Source organism: Scyliorhinus torazame, chromosome 2 (genome assembly GCF_047496885.1).
Source record: "Scyliorhinus torazame isolate Kashiwa2021f chromosome 2, sScyTor2.1, whole genome shotgun sequence".
Lineage (NCBI taxonomy): Eukaryota > Metazoa > Chordata > Chondrichthyes > Carcharhiniformes > Scyliorhinidae > Scyliorhinus > Scyliorhinus torazame.
Window position 1 is genome coordinate 13,178,038 of NC_092708.1, and position 21,126 is coordinate 13,199,163.

The 21,126-nt window shown below is 52.8% G+C and overlaps 1 protein-coding gene across 3 annotated transcripts in view; it reads left to right on the forward strand.

Annotated features, from left to right (window-relative positions):
- The window catches only part of map3k2 (mitogen-activated protein kinase kinase kinase 2), a 267,110-nt gene that overhangs the window by 132,197 nt on the left and 113,787 nt on the right, over nucleotides 1–21,126 (forward strand). For all 3 annotated transcript variants that reach the window (XM_072468674.1, XM_072468672.1, XM_072468673.1), the window contains 2 exons: nucleotides 1,910–2,116; nucleotides 15,121–15,269. In XM_072468674.1, the coding sequence (XP_072324775.1) occupies nucleotides 1,910–2,116; nucleotides 15,121–15,269 (356 nt within the window). The remainder of the gene's footprint in view (nucleotides 1–1,909; nucleotides 2,117–15,120; nucleotides 15,270–21,126) is intronic.

A 21,126-nucleotide genomic window follows, 5' to 3' on the forward strand; every position in this document is an offset into this window, starting at 1 on the left:
TGTGTGAATGGGCTGTCCTTGTTGCATACTCCCAGTGTTTGCACATTTTTAAAAAATGACTCTCATCCTAGTGTCTCTGAATATTTTTGTTAGTCATTAAAGATTTCCATTATCTTCATCAAATGCACTCAAATCAGGTGTGGCACGGTTTAGATCCAAAGAAATGCTCGCTTGAAAGCATGTCCTATTCCTAACCTCTAAACTCACACCCTCCCTAACTCTAAACTTTTTTGAAGAATAAAGGGATTAAGGGTTATGGTGTTCGGGCTGGAAAGTGGAGCTGAGTCCACAAAAGATCAGCCATGATCTCATTGAATGGCGGAGCAGGCTCGAGGGGCCAGATGGCCTACTCCTGCTCCGTGTTCTTATGTTCTTAAACCGTGCCCCTAATTCACATGTTGTTTCTCCATTCCCCACACCTGTCATTTTGTGTCTTTTTCTGAATTTGCCAGTCCTTTAAAAAGTACCTGGTGAGCATTTGGCCCTTCATAACATTCAAGGCTATGGGCCAAGTGCTGGCAAATGGGGATATTTGGGTAGGTCGTTAGTAGCCCAGAAATGTGTTTTGCTTGGCCGGAGTTCTCTCAGTGCCTCGGCCTGCTTGGGTGACCTTATGGAGTTTCTAGATTTGGAGACGGTCAAATACACCGTTAGGGTGTCAGTGGAAGGGTTCTACCTAAGGTGGCAGTCATTCATTTCCTTTTTATTAAAAAAAATATATTTTTATTCTCCTTTTTCACATTTTCTCCCACATTTACACCCATCAACAATAAACAATAATCAGCAAGATATGTCAATCCCCATAATAACAACGATCCCATCCGCCCACCAACCCCCAAACATCAGCCCGCATGTTTACATAAACAAATGACAAAAAGGAATCAGGGATTACCCGTAGTCACCCTTAATCTACACAGCCCCCCCCCCAAACCCATGTTCGATGTTATCCAGTTCTTGAAAGTGCATAATAAATAGTGCCCATGACTTGTAGAACCCCTCCAAACTCCCCCTCAGTTCGAACTTAACCTTCTCAAGGGTCAAGTATTCCAACAGGTCCCCCCCGCCACGCCAGGGCCCTGGGTGGAGCGGCTGCTCTCCATCCCAGCAGGATCCGCCTTCGGGCGATCAACAAGGCGAAGGCTATGATATCTGCCTCCGCACCCGTTTCCAACCCTGGCTGGTCCGACACGCCGAATATGGCCTCCTGGGGACCCGGGTCCAGTTTCACACACACCACCTTGGAAACTACCCTAAACACCTCCTTCCAGTACTCCCCTAGCTTTGGACAGGACCAAAACATATGAACGTGATTCGCGCGCCCCCCCCCCCCCCCCCCCCCCCCCCCCCCCCCCCCCGCAACGCTCACACACATCCTCTACTCCTTCAAAAAATCGGCTCATCCTCGCCCTCGTGAGGTGCACTCTATATTTATTTCCTTTTTTAAAGAGTTGGTCACCGTCAGTTGTTACGGTTTTTGCTTTACAGTAAGGGGTTAAAATTGGATGTGTTCTTGATTGTTGATTGTGTCCTTTTTACATTGTAAATTGAGGCATATGTTTCATATACTATTATACTATTTTGCTCAAATTTAATTTAATTTCAATAAAAATATATTTTTTTAAAAGATGGTTAGGTCGGGTGTTTTTCACGTGTAGGTGCAGGCTCAATGGGCCGAAGGGCCTCTTCGCTGTGTGATTCCGTTAGCTGTGAGTCATCACAGATGGGATCCTCAGCAGACAGATGAGGCATTCCCCTTCTCTGCTGAGCTGGTGTTGGACCTGCAGGCGGCCAGCCCACAACACCACCCACTCTGCCATTGAAACCCGAAAAGCCCAACTCCCGAAACTCCTCCTCGCTGGAGTCCGCTGTTTGCATCGCATCCATCATTTTCTTTTGCCTTTCTCCTCAGGTCGGAAGACGTTCCCCAGGGCAAGAAGAACCCACGGTAACACTTTCCGCTCCCCCGTCAGCTTCAGTCCCACGGAGCATTCCCTGAGCACCAGCAGCGGGAGCAGCATTTTCACTCCGGAGTACGAGGACAGCCGGATGAGAAGAAGAGGGAGCGACATTGACAATCCAACGCTGTCTGTCATGGACATCAGCCCCCCCAGCCGTTGTAAGGTTTACAGCATGCTCGGTTCACCGGGGGGCGGGGGGGGGGGGGGGGGGGGGGGGGGGGGATATCGATTCCACACCTGCCTTTGTTCGAGCATTTGGATCCTCCGATCACATAGTGATGATCAGAAATGCACAGAATCACACATGTACCCCAGAGCACCTCTTTTATTCTTTCATGGGTGTGGGTGCCATTGGCAAGGTCAGCATTTGTTGTCCATCACTAATTGCCCTTGAATTGAATGGCTTTCTCAGCCATTTCAGACTCCACACGGACCCGGGGCTGGGATCGAACCTGAGCCCTCAGCGCCCTGAGGTAGCAGTGCTAACCATTGCGCCACCGTGCCGCTCTGAACCAAATAATTGATGATAGCTACTCAGGCTAGCTTTTAATGCTAGATTTTATAATTGAATTTAAATTCCACCAGCTGCCTTGGTGGGATTTGGACCTCTGTACCCAAAGCATTAGTCTGGGCCTCTGGAAGTGACATTGCCACTAGGTCACTGTCTTTCCATTCTGTTCCGTCACCAGGTCTCCCTGGTACAGCGTCACCTTCATCCGCTGCACTTTCCTTTCCCAGGTCACACCCAGCTGATCCCTCCCCCTCTCCCTGCGTGGGTCGACCGCTTTATAGGATCCCTGATTCTTTACCTGGGTCATCTTTCATTTTGTGAGAGAGAAAAGAGTCGCTGTGATGAAGCTATTAGCCGAGGAGGGACTCACACTTCAGTCTGGCCCTCCTCTCATCCACTTTCACCCCGTCTCCACACACCCGCTGTCAAGCATGGGTTGTGATCAGAAGCACGAACCTTATACGAATGTACAAATTTAGGAGCAAGATTAGGCCACTCAGCCCCTCGAGCCTGTTCCACCATTCAGTAAGATCATGGCTGTATGTGGAACTCGGCACTAAATTAGAAAGCGGAACCTCAAAGGTATTAATTTCCAGATTATTGCCTGAGCCCCGTGCAGAATTTCCTATTGAATCTGTACTCTGTCCCTTCCTGGCACAGATGTTTTCCCACATTTATGCACGGGGCAGCACGGTAGCATGGTGGTTAGCACAATTGCTTCACAGCTCCAGGGTCCCAGGTTCAATTCCCGGCTTGGTTCACTGTCTGTGCGAAGTCTGCACGTTCTCCCCGTGGGTTTCCTCGGGTGCTCCGGTTTCCTCTCACAGTCCAAAGATGTGCAGGTTAAGTGGATTGGTCATGCTAAATTGCCCTTTAGTGTATAAAATTGCCCTTAGTGTTGGGTGGGGTTACTGGGTTATGGGGATAGGGTGGAGGTGAGGGATTGGGTAGGGTGCTCTTTCAAAGAGCCGGTGCAGAATTGATGGGCCGAATGGCCTCCTTCTGCACTGTAAATTCTATGAACCACATTAATATTGTTCTCTTGCCATGTCTCTACTCTTTGATTTAACACATCTTCCCAAATTTTATCCCTTGCCCCCACTATTTAATTTTAAGCCCTCTCTACTTTCCTAGTTATGTGGCTCACTCGCACATTGGTCCTCGCACTGTTCAGGTGTACACCCTCCAGTGGTACCCCACTTTGCCCAATATTGATGCCAGTGCCACACAAAACCAGAACCTGCTTCTCTCATACCAGTCTATGAGCAACACATTCATCTCTCCAATTTTATGTAGCCTCTGCCAATTTGCACGTGGCTCAGTCAATAATCCAGGAATTATTACCTTTGATGTTCTGCTTTTTAATTTGGTGCCTGGCTTCTTCTGCTGGATGTGCAGAACCTCTTTCCTCATTCTACCCAAATGCAGGAGTTACAGAGATACGTAGAAGATAGGAGCAGGAGGAGGCCTTTTTGGCCCTTCGAGCCTGCTCCGCCATTCATCACGCTCATGGCTGATCATCCAACTCAATAGCCTAATCCTGCTTTCTCCCCATAGCCTTTGATCCCATTCTCCCCAAGTGCTATATCCAGCCGCCTCTTGAATATATTCAAAGTTTTAGCATCAACTACTTCCTGTGGTAATGAATTTCACAGGCTCACCACTCTTTGGGGAAGAAATGTCTCCTTATCTCTGTCTGAAACGGTTTACCCTGAATCCTCAGGCTGTGACCCCTGGTTCTGGACACACCCATCGTTGGTAACATCTTCCCTGCATCTACCCTGTCTCGTCCTGTTAGAATTTTATAAGTCTCTATGAGATCCCCCCTCATTCTTCTGAACTCCAGCGAGAACAATCCTAACCTAGTCAATCTCTCCTCATATGACAGTCCCGCCATCCCTGGAATCAGTCTGGTAATCAGGTCCGACAGATCCCAACCATGCGAAGCCGTAAGCAGCTCAGGTGCCCTCAATCCGAGCAAGACTCAACTCCGAGCTACTGGAGAGGCAAAGGCCAAGACATCAGCCGCCATCCTCGCCGGCAGCCCCGGCAAGCCCGACACTCCAAAGATCGCCACTGTTGGGCACGGAAGCCAAACCCAACTCTTCCTCCCATTTCCCCTTTACTTCCTCCAGCGAAGCCTTCTCCTGCTCCATCATAAGAACTAGGAGCAAGAGTAGGCCATCTGGCCCCTCGAGCCTGCTCTGCAATGAGATCATGGCTGATCTTCTGTGGACTCAGCTCCACTTTCCAGCCCGAACAGCATAACCCTTAATCCCTTTATTCTTCAAAAAAACTATCTATCTTTATCTTAATAACATTTAATGAAGGAGCCTCTACTGCTTCACTGGGCAAGGAATTCCATAGATTCACAACCCTTTGGGTGAAGAAGTTCCTCCTAAACTCAGTCCTAAATCTACTTCCCCTTATTTTGAGGCTATGCCCCCTAGTTCTGCTTTCACCCACCAGTGGAAACAACCTGCCTGCATCTATCCTATCTATTCCCTTCATAATTTTATACGTTTCTATAAGATCCCCCCGCATCCTTCTAAATTCCAACGAGTACAGTCCCAGTCTACTCCTCGTAATCCAACCCCTTCAGCTCTGAGATTAACCTAGTGAATCTCTTCTGCACACCCTCCAGCGCCAGTACGTCCTTTCTCAGGTAACCCATCATCTGCCCATATACATCTGATATCCTCTCTTCCTCAACCTCGTCAAAGGACAGCACCCTGTCAATAAGAAGGCTCCGACAACCAAGGCAATGAAGAGAGTTCCTTTTGTACAAAGTTCCGTACCGGCAAATACATAAATACATACGGTAGCACAGTGGTTAGCATTGTTGCTTCACAGCGCCAGGGACCCGGGTTCGATTCCCGGCTTGGGTCACTGTTTGTGCGGAGTCTGCATGTTCTCCCTGTGCCTGCGTGGGTTTCCTCCGGGTGCTCCGGTTTTAATAATAATCGCTTATTGTCACAAGTAGGTTTCAATGAAGCTACTGTGAAAAGCCCCTAGTCGCCACATTCCGGCGCCTGTTCGGGGAGGCCGGTACGGGAATTGAACCCGTGCTGCTGCCTTGTTCTGCATTTCAAGCCAGCTGTTTAGCCCACTGTGCTAAACCAGCCCCCTCCCACAAGTCCCGAAAGACTTCCTGTTAGGTGAATTGGACATTCGGAATTCTCCCTCCGTATACACGAACAGGCGCCGCCAGAGTGTGGAGACAAGGGGATTTCCACAGTAACTTCATTGCAGTGTAAATGTAAGCCTACTTGTGACACAATAAAGTTTATTATTATTAATACAGTCCCTTCCAGAAGTTGGAAATCTCCACCAATTCCTCCAGCCCAGCTACCCCCTACAAACAAATTTCCAAACCTCTCCGCCCCTCCCTCTCCCAGATCTTATATAATGAATCTATCCCAGCCAGTTTAAACCTACGGTTCCCACAGATTGGCGGCAGTAGCAATATAGACCCTCGTTTAAAGTGCTGTCGGAATAGATCCCATATTCTCAGCGACGTTAGTACCTCTGGGCTCGAAGAGAACCTGGCTGGAGAGAGCGGAAGATGAGCAGTAACAAGTGCCCTCAAACTCAAAGCTGTAGAAGAGGCCTCCTACATCCGCCCCCAAACCGACCTCAGATCCTTAACACCTCCCTGCACTTTCTCAATGTTTGCCACCCAATAATACATCAAATTAGGCAGTGCCAATTTCCCCGACTGTCCCTCTGTAAGTGAACCCTTCGAACCGGGGAGGGTGGGGGGGCATACCTACCCAAAATTAACTTGTTGACCCGACTGAAAAACGATTAGGAAGAAAGATTGGGAGACATTGAAACACAAACAAGGTGGGCAGCATGGTGGCGGTGGTTAGTACTGCTGCCTATTGGCACCGAGGATCCGGATTCGAATCCCGGGGCACTGTCCGTGTGGAGACATATTCTCCCTGTGTCTGCGTGGATCTCACCCCCACAGCCCAAAGATGTGGCGGTTAGGTGGACTGGCCACACTAAATTGCCCCTTAATTGGAAAAATAAAGAATTGGGTACACCAAATTTATATAAAATGAAAACACAAACAAGAATCTCGGAAGAATGTTCATCTTAACCGTCTGAACCCTTCCCGCCAAGGACAACGGGAGGGCATCCCACCTCTTCCAGTCTGCCTTCGCCCCCTCTACCAGACTGGCCATGTTCATCTTATGTAATGTGGCCCAGGCATGAGCCACCCGTATTTCCAGATACCTAAAACTAGCCCTGGACAGCCAAACCGTTTGCCTCTCCAGATCATCTCCCTTCCCGGAGGGTTCACCGGAAATGCCTCATTCTGGGTCCCATATCTAAAGAAGGACATGCTGGCCTTGGAAAGGGTCCAGAGGAGGTTCACAAGACTGATCCCTGGAATGAAGAACTTGGCGTATGAGGAATGTTTGAGGACTCTGGGTCTGTACTCGTTGGAGTTTGGAAGGATGAGAGGGGATCTTATTGAAACATAAAAGATACTGCGAGGCCTGGATAGAGTGGATGTGGAGAGGATGTTTCCACTTGTACGAAAAACTAGAACCAGAGGACACCATCTCAGATTAAAGGGACGATCCTTTAAAACAGAGATGAGGAAGAATTTCTTCGCCAGAGGGTGGTGAATCTGTGGAACTCTTTGCCGCAGAAGGCTGTGGAGGCCAATTCACTGAGTGTCTTTAATTCAGAGATAGATAGGTTCCTGATTAATAAGGGGATCAGGGGTCATGGGGTGAAGGCTGGAGAATGGGGATGAAAAACATATCAGCCATGATTGAATGGCGGAGCAGACTCGATGGGCCGAGTGGCCTAATTCTGGTCCTATGTCTTATGGTCTTATTCTTGCCCACGTTCAATCTATATCCTGAGAAGCAACTAAAGTTTCAAAGCACCTCCATTATCTCCCCCACATTAGAGAGAGGGTCCATGCAATACAACAATAAATTGTCCCATGTATAGGGACACCCTATCCTCCTACCTGCCCTCTCTATACCTTTCCACCCGATCAACGACCTCAGTGCGATGGCCAATGGCTCGATCGCCAAATCAAATGGTAACAGGGAAAGTGGCTTTTACCCCTGAACAACTGAAAGTGCCCTGAACTCAGTACATTGGAACGGACACTCCCAATGGGGCCCTGTACAAAAGCCTAAGCCACAAAATGAATTTAGGTCCAAAGCCAAAACGCCCCAGTACCTCAAAATGGTAACCCCACTTCACCCGGTCGAACGCAGGGGAAATGGTTACCCCTGGATCAACTCCTGACCAGGGCAACCGCACCACATTCAGAAGCCTCCTAATGTTGGCCGACAACTGCCAACCCGTAAGAAAACCCCGTCTGATTCTCAGAAATTAGCCCCGGACCACAACCCCTCCAAACCGCTTGCCAGTACCTCAGCCAACAGCTTTGCATCAGCATTCAACAGAGAGATGGGCAAATAAGGACCCACACTCTATTTGATCTTTATACTTTTTTCGGGAAAAGAAATGTTTGCACCTACCCTGCAGATCTTTGGGTTGTGCGGGTGAGACCCACGCGGACACGGGGCGAATGTGCAAACTCCACACGGACAGTGACCCGAGGTCGGGATTCAATCCGAGTCTTCGGCGGCGTGAGGCAGCAGTGCTAACCACTGCGCCACACGTACTTTTGTAAAATTAAGGAGATTGATGTCTGTGCCACTGTGGCTGGCAGCACCCCCCGGGACAGCGAATCATTAAACATGTCCAAGAGGTGTGGCCCAAACACTGTCACAAACTGTTTATGCAATTCCCCTGTCCGGGCTCGGTGCCTTCCCTGACTACATTGAACAAATGCATTTCATCATTTCCTTTAACCTGAGCCTCCAGTTCCTGCCCTCTTTCCCTAACCACCACCGGGAGGACCAACCCATTCACAAACTGGACTATAGTCGAATCTTAGGCTCAGACTTGTATAGCCTCTGGTAAAAGGCCTCAAATACCCCATTGACCTTCTCTGGAGCAGCAACCAACCCTTGACCTGAGCTCTTTAGCACAGAGCTAAATCGCTGGCTTTGAAAGCAGACCAAGGCAGGCCAGCAGCATGGTTCAATTCCCGTACCAGCCTCCCCGAACAGGCGCCGGAATGTGGCGACTAGGGGCTTTTCACAGTAACTTCATTTGAAGCCTACTTGTGACAAGCGGTTTTCATTTCATTTTGATAGGCCGCCTGCCACCTCACTTGGTGAACAAATAAACGGTTGGGCGTCTCCCCATACTCATAAAACGTCCCTCTCGCACGCCAAAGCTGGCTCACCGCTTTCCCCTTCGACACCAACTCAAACTCCATCTGAAGCTTCTTCTTTGCTATCAGGGGCAGCCGAGTATTGATGGCCCACCTCAAGGATAGAATCCCCCAAACTCTGCCTCTTCGCCCTACTAGACCTATCTCCCTGAGCTTTAATCAAAATGATCTCCCCCTGATGACCGCCTTTAGTGCTTCCCAGAACGTGGACGGTGAGACCTCATTCTGATGAAACTCCACATAGTTTGTGAAGCTATCCTCTCACAAAGCCCCTTGTCTCAACGCTATACCCAACCTCCACAGGGATCGCTGAGCGCAGCTCGTCTCCAACCATATACCCACATTGTGCGAGGCATGATCTGATATTACAATCGGCGAGTACCCTGCCCCCACGACCCCAGGGGGAGACTTCCCCACCACAAAGAAATCAATAAAAGTCTCCTGTGAGAAAACCACAAACGTCTTTAAACGTTTTAGATGGGCAAACGCCCAGGACCTTTTAATCGGCTCATTTAGCCCCCTCACGTTCCAGGTAACCAACCTGATTTGGCCACCCCCTCCACTATGATCAGCCATGTGCCACCCACAAGGATGTCCGCCAGGGACCCAACTCAGACCAGCTTCAGGCCCACCCAAGATGGCCGTCACCACCCCTCTCAGAGCGGTACATAAACAAAGAAACCCTTATCGTCAACAATGTGCTTCTCCCACAGCCCCATCCCTCCCCAAGCAAACAACCCACCAACCTTGGCTCATTGCCTGAATGAACAAAAGAAACAACCCCCCCACCTCCAGACAACCAGTCGCAGCTCCCTCCCTCACTTTGCTCCCATTAACCAGCATAACTGATGACAGGAAGACCCCCACCATACGCACATTGAATGGGATCAGTGAACAGCCCCCCCCCCCACTACCCGAACCCATCTTTAATATCACACTTTTCAGGAAAGAGAAAAACAAAAGCATAAATCCCCACCCCAATCCCTTTCCCCCAAAGATTTCCACTAATACAGTAAAAAGAACCACAATTCCAGAAAAAGAGCACAGAAATAAAAAACACATCACAAAACCAACAATGGGGTATAATCGCCAACATCATCAATTCTTCCCCAGTCCGTGTTGTTTTCAGAAAGTTATTTTTATTTGCCTCCTCCAGTGTGTCGAAATAATAGACCCGATTACTGAACATAACCCGAAGGTGAGCAGGCTCCAAAACGCACTTTGCTCTTGTCAAGAGCCGCCTTGGCCTTATTTAACCCTGCACGTTCTGCCCCGACATCCCGTAAATTCTGCCGGGGTGGCCAACATTCTCGAATGCCCTTCACCCACCTCGGGAATCCACTCCTAATCCAGCAACCTGTGAAGCCGAGACCGCTCACCAGACCTGGGCTTCCATCTCAACGACCGGTGGGCCCAGTCCACTTCGGGAGGATTCGCAAAGACCTACGCCCCCAGTAGCTTCCCAAACATTTTTGCCACCTGCTCCATGGAACACGTGCCTTCTATGCCGTCCAGCAGCCCGACGATCCTCAAATTCTGCCGCCTGGAGCGATCCCCGGGTCATCAACCTTGGCCTTGAATATCTTCTGCCTCTCCCCCAACGCCGTCACCTCTGCCTCGAAAGAGGCAGTTTGATCACTGTGCTCCGTGACCACCTTCTGAAGTGTTGAGCTCTGTACGCCCAGCTGCTGTTCCACCGTATCCAAAGTTACGCGAATGGGTGCCATCGCCATCTCACTCGCCTTCACCGGGTCACCAGAGACTCTGTTTCTGGAACTCCTGTGTAACGACTCAGTTGTCCACTGAGGGGGCAACGACATGCAGGGATCTCCATAATTTTTTCTCCTCCTGCGACATGAGGGCCTTCCAAGCCAAACGGGTACCCCTTATTCGATTTATTCCTTGTACTATAACCTCCAGACATCACACGGCGGAGGAGGAACCAAAGCTTTCAGGTTACACCACATTTCTCTCCAAACCACACCCGATAATTGGGCAAAGGGGGCCAAACACTGAATTCCCAAGGAGGAGCCACCTGACGTGCGACCGTTCACCTCACCGCCGCCACCTCATCGCCGCCACCTCACCACCGCCACCACCTCACCGCCGCCACCTCATCGCCACCGCCACCACCTCATTGCCACCACCGCCACCACCTCATTGCCACAACCTCATCACCGCCACTACCTCACCACCGCCACCACCTCATCACCGCCACCGCTTCATCACCGCCACCGCCTCATCACCGCCACCGCCTCATCACCGCCACCACCTCACCGCCGCCGCCACCTCACCGCCACCACTACCTCATCGCCACCACCACATCACCGCCACCACCTCATCGCCTCCACTTCATAGCCGCCACCTCACCGCCGCCACCTCATCACCGCCGCCACCTCATCACCGCCGCCACCTCATCACCGCCGCCACCTCATCACCGCCGCCACCTCATCACCGCCGCCACCTCATCACCGCCGCCACCTCATCACCGCCGCCACCTCATCACCGCCGCCACCTCATCACCGCCGCCACCTCATCACCGCCGCCACCTCATCACCGCCGCCACCTCATCACCGCCGCCACCTCATCACCGCCGCCACCTCATCACCGCCGCCACCTCATCACCGCCGCCACCTCATCACCGCCGCCACCTCATCACCGCCGCCACCTCACTGCCACCACCTCACAGCCGCCAACTCACCGCCTCCACCTCATCACCGCCGCCACCTCATCACCGCCGCCACCTCACTGCCACCACCTCACAGCCGCCAACTCACCGCCTCCACCTCATCGCCGCCGCCACCTCACAGCCGCCACCTCAAACTACAAACCACACCCGATAAATGGGCAAAGGGGGCCAAACACTGAATTCCCAAGGAGGAGCCACCTGACGTGCGACCGTTCACCTCACCGCCGCCACCTCATCGCCGCCACCTCACCACCGCCACCACCTCATCGCCGCCACCTCACCGCCACCACCTCATCGCCGCCACTTCACCGCCGCCACCTCACCACCGCCACCTCGTAGCCACCACCTCGTAGCCACCACCTCATCACCGCCACCTCATCGCCACCGCCGCCACCTCATCACCACCACCTCACCTCCGCCACCTCACCGACTCCACCTCACCGCCTCCACCTCACCGCCTCCACCTCACCGCCTCCACCTCACCGCCTCCACCTCACCGCCTCCACCTCACCGCCTCCACCTCACCGCCTCCACCTCACCGCCTCCACCTCACCGCCTCCACCTCACCGCCTCCACCTCACCGCCGCCACCTCACCGCCTCCACCTCACCGCCTCCACCTCACCGCCTCCACCTCACCGCCTCCACCTCACCGCCTCCACCTCACCACCTCACCGCCTCCACCTCACCGCCGCCACCTCACCGCCGCCACCTCATCGCCGCCACCTCACCGCCTCCACCTCACCGCCTCCACCTCACCACCTCACCGCCTCCACCTCACCACCTCACCGCCTCCACCTCACCGCCTCCACCTCACCGCCTCCACCTCACCGCCGCCACCTCACCGCCTCCACCTCACCGCCTCCACCTCACCGCCTCCACCTCACCGCCTCCACCTCACCACCTCACCGCCGCCACCTCACCGCCTCCACCTCACCGCCGCCACCTCATCGCCGCCACCTCACCGCCGCCATCTCATTGGCCCCACCTCATCACCGCCACCTCACCGCCGCCACCTGACCGCCGCCACCTGACCGCCGCCACCTCATAGCCGCCTCCACCTCACTGCCGCCATGTCACCGCCGCCACCTCCCCTCACCGCCTCCACCTCACCGCCTCCACCTCACCACCTCACCGCCTCCACCTCACCGCCTCCACCTCACCGCCTCCACCTCACCACCTCACCGCCTCCACCTCACCGCCGCCACCTCACCGCCTCCACCTCACCGCCGCCACCTCATCGCCGCCACCTCATCGCCGCCACCTCACCGCCTCCACCTCACCGCCTCCACCTCACCACCTCACCGCCTCCCCCTCACCGCCTCCACCTCACCGCCTCCACCTCACCGCCTCCACCTCACCGCCTCCACCTCACCGCCTCCACCTCACCGCCTCCACCTCACCGCCTCCACCTCACCGCCGCCACCTCACCGCCTCCACCTCACCGCCTCCACCTCACCGCCTCCACCTCCGCCACCTCACCGCCGCCACCTCACCGCCTCCACCTCACCGCCGCCACCTCATCGCCGCCACCTCACCGCCGCCATCTCATTGGCCCCACCTCATCACCGCCACCTCATCACCGCCACCTCATCGCCGCCACCTGACCGCCGCCACCTCATAGCCGCCACCTCACCACCGCCGCCACCTCACAGCCGCCACCTCACCACCGCCGCCACCTCACAGCCTCCTCCTCACCGCCTCCACCTCATCAACGCCACCTCGCCACCGCCACCTCACCGCCGCCACCTCACCGCCGCCACCTCACCACCGCCGCCACCTCACCGCCGCCACCTCATAGCCACCACCTCACCGTCGCCTCCACCTCATCACCGCCACCTCACCGGCGCCTCCTCACCGCCTCCACCTCATCAACGCCACCTCACCACCGCCACCTCATCGCCGCCACCTCTTCACCGCCGCCTCATCACCCCAGCCACCTCACCGCCGCCCCCTCACCGCTGCCACCTCATCGCCGCCTCCACCTCACTGCCGCCATGTCACCGCCGCCACCTCCCCTCACCGCCGCCACCTCACCGCCGCCACCTCACCGCCGCCACCTCACCGCCGCCACCTCACCGCCGCCACCTCACCGCCGCCATGGGAGTCAACTTACCACCATTTTAAATCTTGGGAATTGAATAGACTGTAACGGATGCTCACCAAACAGCTAGCCTCTTTCCCTGCACTCGAGTAAGAACCGATTCCAAACTCCCAGGTGTTCACTCATTTGCCTCAGTCCTCTCAAAGAGCCATGTCCACAGTGATTGTCAACCTTGGCGGAGACCGTGTTCTGAATGACCAGCTGCCGCACTAGTGGTTACTTTTACTCCCAAGCCATGTTTGGGAGCTTACCGACCTTTCCCTGACTGTCGCTGGGACAAAATCCTGGCACTCCCCATCGGACCACTCTAGGTGTACCTCCACCACATAGACTCATTGAACAGCGGAGCAGACTCGATGGGCCGAGTGGCCTAATTCTGCTCCTATGTCTTATGGTCTAATGGTGACGGTTCAAGAAGGATGCTCGTCACCTCCTTCTCAAGGACAATTAGGGATGGTCAAGAAATGTCTTCGTATTCGGCATCGCCACATGGCAAGACTAAATGACATTTAAAAAAAACAACATATAATCCTGTTACCCAGTGTGTAATTGGGAAAGCACAGGGGCTTATACATTGAGTAGCAGTGTGGTGTATCACAGCAAGAGATAGCAAGCAGGACATGTGAACAGTCACTGAGGTGGTTGTGTGTTTGACATGAGTTTGGTTATTCAGCAGAGGCAGTGTTACTCATGAGGGTCTGTGAGGCTGACAGTGCTCCGAGGGAAGGAGGGTCTGTGAGGCTGACTACTCCGAGGGAAGGAGGGTCTGTGAGGCTGACTACTCCGAGGGAAGGAGGGTCTGTGAGGCTGACTGTACTCCGAGGGAAGGAGGGGCTGTGAGGCTGACAGTACTCTGAGGAAAGGAGGGTCTGTGAGGCTGACTACACCGAGGGAAGGAGGGTCTGTGAGGCTGACTGTACTCCGAGGGAAGGAGGGGCTGTGAGGCTGACTACTCCGAGGGAAGGAGGGGCTGTGAGGCTGACTGTACTCCGAGGGAAGGAGGGTCTGTGAGGCTGACAGTACTCCGAGGGAAGGAGGGGCTGTGAGGGTGACGATACTCCGAGGGAAGGAGGGGCTGTAAGGCTGACTGTACCCTGAGGGAAGGAGGGTCTGTGAGGCTGACAGTACTCCGAGGGAAGGAGTGTCTGTGAGGTTCACCGTACTCCGAGGGAAGGAGGGTCTGTGAAGCTGACTACTCCGAGGGAAGGAGGGTCTGTGAGGCTGACTGTACTCCGAGGGAAGGAGGGTCTGTGAGGCTGACAGTACTCCGAGGGAAGGAGGGTCTGTGAGGCTGACAGTACTCCGAGGGAAGGAGGGTCTGTGAGGCTGACAGTACTCCGAGGGAAGGAGGGGCTGTGAGGTTCACCGCACTCCGAGGGAAGGAGGGTCTGTGAGGCTGACTGTACTCCGAGGGAAGGAGGGTCTGTGAGGCTGACTACTCCGAGGGAAGGAGGGTCTGTGAGGCTGACTACTCCGAGGGAAGGAGGGGCTGTGAGGCTGACAGTACTCCGAGGGAAGGAGGAGTGGAATTGTTACATTTTTTCCTTCTCACTCTTCAAAACTGCCTTTATTTTGTGCAGCTCCGAGAGCGCCGACGAACTGGAGACTGGGCAAGCTGCTGGGCCAGGGGGCATTCGGCAGGGTTTATTTGTGTTACGATGCGGACACAGCGAGAGAACTGGCAGTGAAGCAAGTTCAGTTCGACCCAGACAGTCCTGAGACTAGCAAGGTGAGATTTCTGCAACGCATGGGTGGGAGATGTGACTGAAAATGAATGAAAATCGCTTATTGTCGCAAGTAGGCTTCAAATGAAGTTACTGTGAAAAGGCCCTAGTCGCCACATTCCGGCACCTGTTCGGGGAGGCTGGTACGGGAATCGAACCGTGCTGCTGGCCTGCCTTGGTCTGCTTTAAAATCCAGCTATTTAGCCTGTGCTGAACCAGCCCCTTTAGATGTGGGCAGCACTGCGGATGCAGGATGGGAGGGAATGAGGGAGGGACGTGGGCGCTGTATTGAGGTATAAAAATAGGGGGAGCTGCCATGATGGGGGAGAAATGTGAGAAGATGAGTTGATGGAGGGAGGGTCCTGGGGAGTCAATTTGATGGAGCGAGAGAAATATGGGGAGTGGTTTTCATCAAGAGCGCAAGACGGTGGACGTGTGTTGATGAGGGGAGAGAGAGAGACAGGGAGCTGTGTTGATAGCGAGAGAGAGATGGGGGGTAGCTGTATTGATAACGAGAGAGAGAAGGGGAGCTGTGTTGATAGCGAAAGAGGTGGGGGAGGGCTGAGTTGCTAGCAAGAGAGAGAGACGACGGGGAGCTGTGTTGATAGTGAGAGAAAGACGGGGGGAGCTGAGTTGATAGCGTGAGAGAGAGAGGGGGAGCTGTGTTGATAGCGAGAGAGAGAGACGGGGAGCTGTGTTGATAGCGAGAGAGAGAGACGGGGAGCTGTGTTGATAGCGAGAGAGGTGGGGGAGGGCTGTGTTGCTAGCAAGAGAGAGACGGGGAGCTGTATTAATAGCGAGAGAGAGATGGGGAGCTGTGTTGGTAGCGAGAGAGAGAGAGACGGGAGCTGTGTTGATAGCAAGAGAGGTGGGGGAGGGCTGTGTTGCTAGCAAGAGAGAGACGGGGAGCTGTATTGATGGCGAGAGAGAGACGGGGAGCTGTGTTGATAGCGAGAGAGATGGGGGAGGGCTGTGTTGCTAGCAAGAGAGAGAGACCGGGAGCTCTGTTGATAGCAAGAGAACAAAGAAAATTGCAGCACAGGAACAGGCCCTTCGGCCCTCCCAGCCTGCGCCGATCCAGATCCTTTATCTAAACCTGTCTTCTATTTTCTAAGGATCTCCTTCCCTCTGTTCCCCGCCCGTTCATATATCTGTCTAGATGCATCTTAAATGATGCTATCGTGCCCGCCTCTACCACCTCCGCTGGCAAAGCGTTCCAGGCACCCACCACCCTCTGCGTAAAAAACTTTCCATGCACATCTCCCTTAAACTTTACCCCTCTCACCTTGGTATAGTGACCTCTTGTAATTGACACCCCCAATCTTGGAAAAAGCTTGTTGCTATCCACCCTGTCCATACCTTTGATAATTTCGTAGACCTCAATCCGGTCCCCCCTCAACCTCCGTCTTTCCAACGAAAACAATCCTAATCTACTCAACCTTTCTTCATAGGGAGCACCCTCCATACCAGGCAACATCCTGGTGAACCTCCTCTGCACCCTCTCTAAAGCATCCACATCCTTCTGGTAATGTGGCGACCAGAACTGCACGCAGTATTCCAAATGTGGCCGAACCAAAGTCCGATACAACTGTAACATGACCTGCCGACTCTTGTACTCAATACCCCGTCCGATGAAGGCAAGCATGCTGTATGTCTTCTTGACCACTCTATCGACCTGCGTTGCCACCTTCAGGGTACAATGTACCTGAACTCCCAGATCTCTCTGTACATCAATTTTCCCCAGGACTCTTCCATTGACCGGATAGTCCGTTCTTGAATTAGATCGTCCAAAATGCATCACCTCGCATTTGGCTGGATTGAACTCCATCTGCCATTTCTCTGCCCAACTCTCCAGTCTGTCTATGTTTTGCTGTATTCTCTGACAGTCCTCCTCGCTACCTGCAACTCCACCAATCTTAGTATCATCTGCAGACTTGCTAATCAGACCACCTATACCTTCGTCCAGATCATTTATGTATATCACAAACAACAGTGGTCCGAGCACGGATCCCTGTGGAACACCACTAGTCACCTTTCTCCATTTTGAGACACTCCCTTCCACCACTACGCTCTGTCTCCTCTTGCCCAGCCAGTTCTTTATCCATCTAGCTAGTACACCCTGAACCCCATACGACTTCACTTTTTCCATCAACCTGCCATGAGAAACTTTATCAAACGCCTTACTGAAGTCCATGTATATGACATCTAGAGCCCTTCCCTCATCAATTAACTTTGTCACTTCCTCAAAGAATTCTATTAGGTTTGTAAGACATGACCTTCCCTGCACAAAACCATGCTGCCTATCACCGATGTGCCTATTTTCTTCCAAGTGTGAATAGATCCTATCCCTCGGTATCTTCTCCAACAGTTTGCCTACCAGTGACGTCAAGCTCACAGGTCTATAATTCCCTGGATTATCCCTGCTACCCTTCTTAAACAAAGGGACAACATTAGCAATTCTCCAGTCCTCCGGGACCTCACCCGTGCTTAAGGATGCTGCAAAGATATTTGTTAAGGCCCCAGCTGCAGAACATAGAACATTACAGCGCAGTACAGGCCTTCGGCCCTCGATGTTGTGCCGACCTGTGAAACCACTCTAAAGCCCATCTACACTATTCCCTTATCGTCCATATGTCTATCCAATGACCAATTGAATGCCCTTAGTGTTGGCGAGTCCACTACTGTTGCAGACAGGGCATTCCACGCCCTTACTACTCTCTGAGTAACGAACCTACCTCTGACATCTGTCTTATATCTATCTCCTCAATTTAAAGCTATTTCGTCCCTCGCCTCCCTCAGTAACCTGGGATAGATCCCATCCGGACCTGGGGACTTGTCCATCTTAATGCCTTTTAGAATACCCAAAACTTCCCCCTTCCTTATGCCGATTTGACCGAGAGTATTTAAACATCCATCCCTAACCTCAACATCCGTCATGTCCCTCTCCTTGGTGAATATCGATGCAAAGTACTCATTAAGAATCTCACCCATTTCCTCTGACTCCACGCATACATTCTCTCTTTTGTCTTTGAGTGGGCCAATCCTTTCTCTCGTTACCCTGTTGCTCCTTATATACGAACAAAAGGCTTTGGGATTTTCCGTAACCCTGTTAGCCAAAGATATTTCATGACCCCTTTTAACCCTCTTTATTGCGCGTTTGAGATTTGTCCTACTTTCCCGATATTCCTCCAAAGCTTCATCAGTTTAAAGTCAGATCTTATGTATGCTTCCTTTTTCAGCTTAGCTAGTCTCACAATTCCACCCGTCATCCATGGTTCCCTAATCTTGCCATTTCTATCCCTCATTTTCACAGGGACATGTCTGTCCTGCACTCTAATCAACCTTTCCTTAAAAGACTCCCACATTTCAAATGTGGATTTACCCTTAAACAGCTGCTCCCAATCCACATTCCCTAGCTCCTGCCGAATTTTGTTATACTTGGCCTTTCCCCAATTTAGCACTCTTTCTTTAGGACCACTCTCGTCTTTGTCCATGAGTATTCTAAAACTTACGGAATTGTGATCGCTATTCCCAAAGTAATCACCGACTGAAACTTCAACGACCTGGCCGGGATCATTCCCCAATACCAGGTCCAGTATGGCCCCTTCCCGAGTTGGACTATTTACATACTGCTCTAAAAAAGTCTCCTGGATGCTCCTTACAAATTCTGCTCCATCTACGCCTCCAACACTACATGAGTCCCATTCAATGTTGGGGAAGTTAAAATCTCCCATCACGACCACCCTATTGCTGCTACATTTTTCTATAATCTGTCTACATATTTGTACCTCTACTTCACGCTCGCTTTTGGGAGGCCTGTAGTAAAGTCCCAACAATGTTACTGCACCCTTCCTATTTCTTAGCTCTACCCATATTGCCTCAGTGCTCGAATCCTCCATCGTGCCCTCCTTAATCACAGCTGTGATATCATCTCTGACCAGTAATCCAACTCCTCCACCCCTTTTACCTCCCTCTCTATCCCTCCTGAAGCATCTATACCCTGGAATATTTAGTTAATAGCCTTGCCCTTCCCTCAACCAAGTCTCAGTAATACCAATACCATCATATTCCCAGGTACTAATCCAAGCCCTAAGTTCTTCTGCCTTACCTGCTGCACTTCTCGCATTGAAACAAATGCACCTCAGACCACCTGTCCTTTTGCGTTCATCATCTCTTCCCTGTCTACTCTTCCCCTTAGTCACATTGAGTTTATTATCTAGTACCTTACTGGCTTTAGTTGCTGCCTCTTTACTGACCTAATCTGGTTCCCATCCCCCTGCCACATGAGTTTAAAACCTCCCCAACAGTGTTAATAAAAGCACCCCCGAGGACATTGGTTCCAGTCCTGCCCAGGTGTAGAGAGAGAGACGGGGAGCTGAGTTGATAGCGAGAGAGAGAGAGAGACGGGGAGCTGTGTTGATGGCGAGAGAGAGAGACGGGGAGAGCTGTGTTGATGGTGAGAGAGAGAGAGACGGGGAGCTGTGTTGATGGCGAGAGAGAGACGGAGAGAGCTGTGTTGATGGCGAGTGTGAGACGGAAAGACCTGTGTTGATGGCGAGAGAGAGACAGGGAGCTGTGTTGATGGCGAGAGCGAGACGGGGAGCTGTGTTGATAGGCAGAGAGAGACTGGGTGCTGTGTTGATAGCGAGAGAGTCGGGGGAGCTGTGTTGATGGCGAGAGAGACGGGGAGCTGTGTTGATAGCGAGGGAGAGACGGGGAGCTGTGTTGATGGCGAGAGAGAGAGAGACGGGGAGCTGTGTTGATGGCGAGAGAGAGAGACGGGGAGAGCTGTGTTGATGGTGAGAGAGAGAGAGACGGGGAGCTGTGTTGATGGCGAGAGAGAGACGGAGAGAGCTGTGTTGATGGCGAGAGAGAGACAGGGAGCTGTGTTGATGGCGAGAGCGAGACGGGGAGCTGTGTTGATAGGCAGAGAGAGACTGGGTGCTGTGTTGATAGCGAGAGAGTCGGGGGAGCTGTGTTGGTAACGAGAGAGAGACGGGGAGCTGTGTTGATAGCGAGCAAGAGAGAGACGGAGAGCTGTGTTGATTGCGAGAGAGAGAGAGAGAGAGACGGGGAGCTGTGTTGATGGCGAGAGAGAGAGACGGGGAGAGCTGTGATGATGGCGAGAGACAGAGACGGGGAGCTGTGTTGATAGGGAGAGAGACGGGGAGTTATGTTGATAGCAAGAGAGAGTCAGGGAGATGTGTTGACAGCGAGAGAGAGAGACGGAGAGCTGTGTTGATAGCGAGAGAGAGAGAGAGACGGAGAGCTGTGTTGATAATGAGAGAGAGACGGAGAGAGCTGTGTTGATGGCGAGAGAGAGAGGGGGAGCAGTGTTGATAGGCAGAGAGAGACAGGGGAGCTGTGTTGATGGCGAGAGAGAGACGGGGAGCAGTGTTGATAGGCAGAGAGAGACGGGGGAGCTGTGTTGATAGCGAGGGAGAGAGAGACGGAGAGCTGTGTTGATAGCTAGAGAGAGAGAGAGACGGGGAGCTGTGTTGAAAGCGACAGATAGACGGGGAGCTGTGTTGAGAGAGAGACAGGGAGCTGTGTTGATGGCGAGAGAGAGACTGAGAGAGCTGTGTTGATGGCGAGAGAGAGACGGGGAGCTGTGTTGATAGGCAGAGAGAGAGACGGGGGAGCTGTGTTGATGGCAAGAGAGAGACGGGGAGAGCTGTGTTGATGGCGAGAGAGAGAGACGGGGAGCTGTGTTGAGAGGGTGAGAGATGGGGAGCTGTGTTGATAGCGAGAGAGAGAGAGACGGAAAGCTGTGTTGGTAACGAGAGAGAGAGAGAGAGACGGGAGCTGTGTTGATAGTGAGAGAGACGGAGAGCTGTGTTGATAGCGAGAGAGAGAGACGGG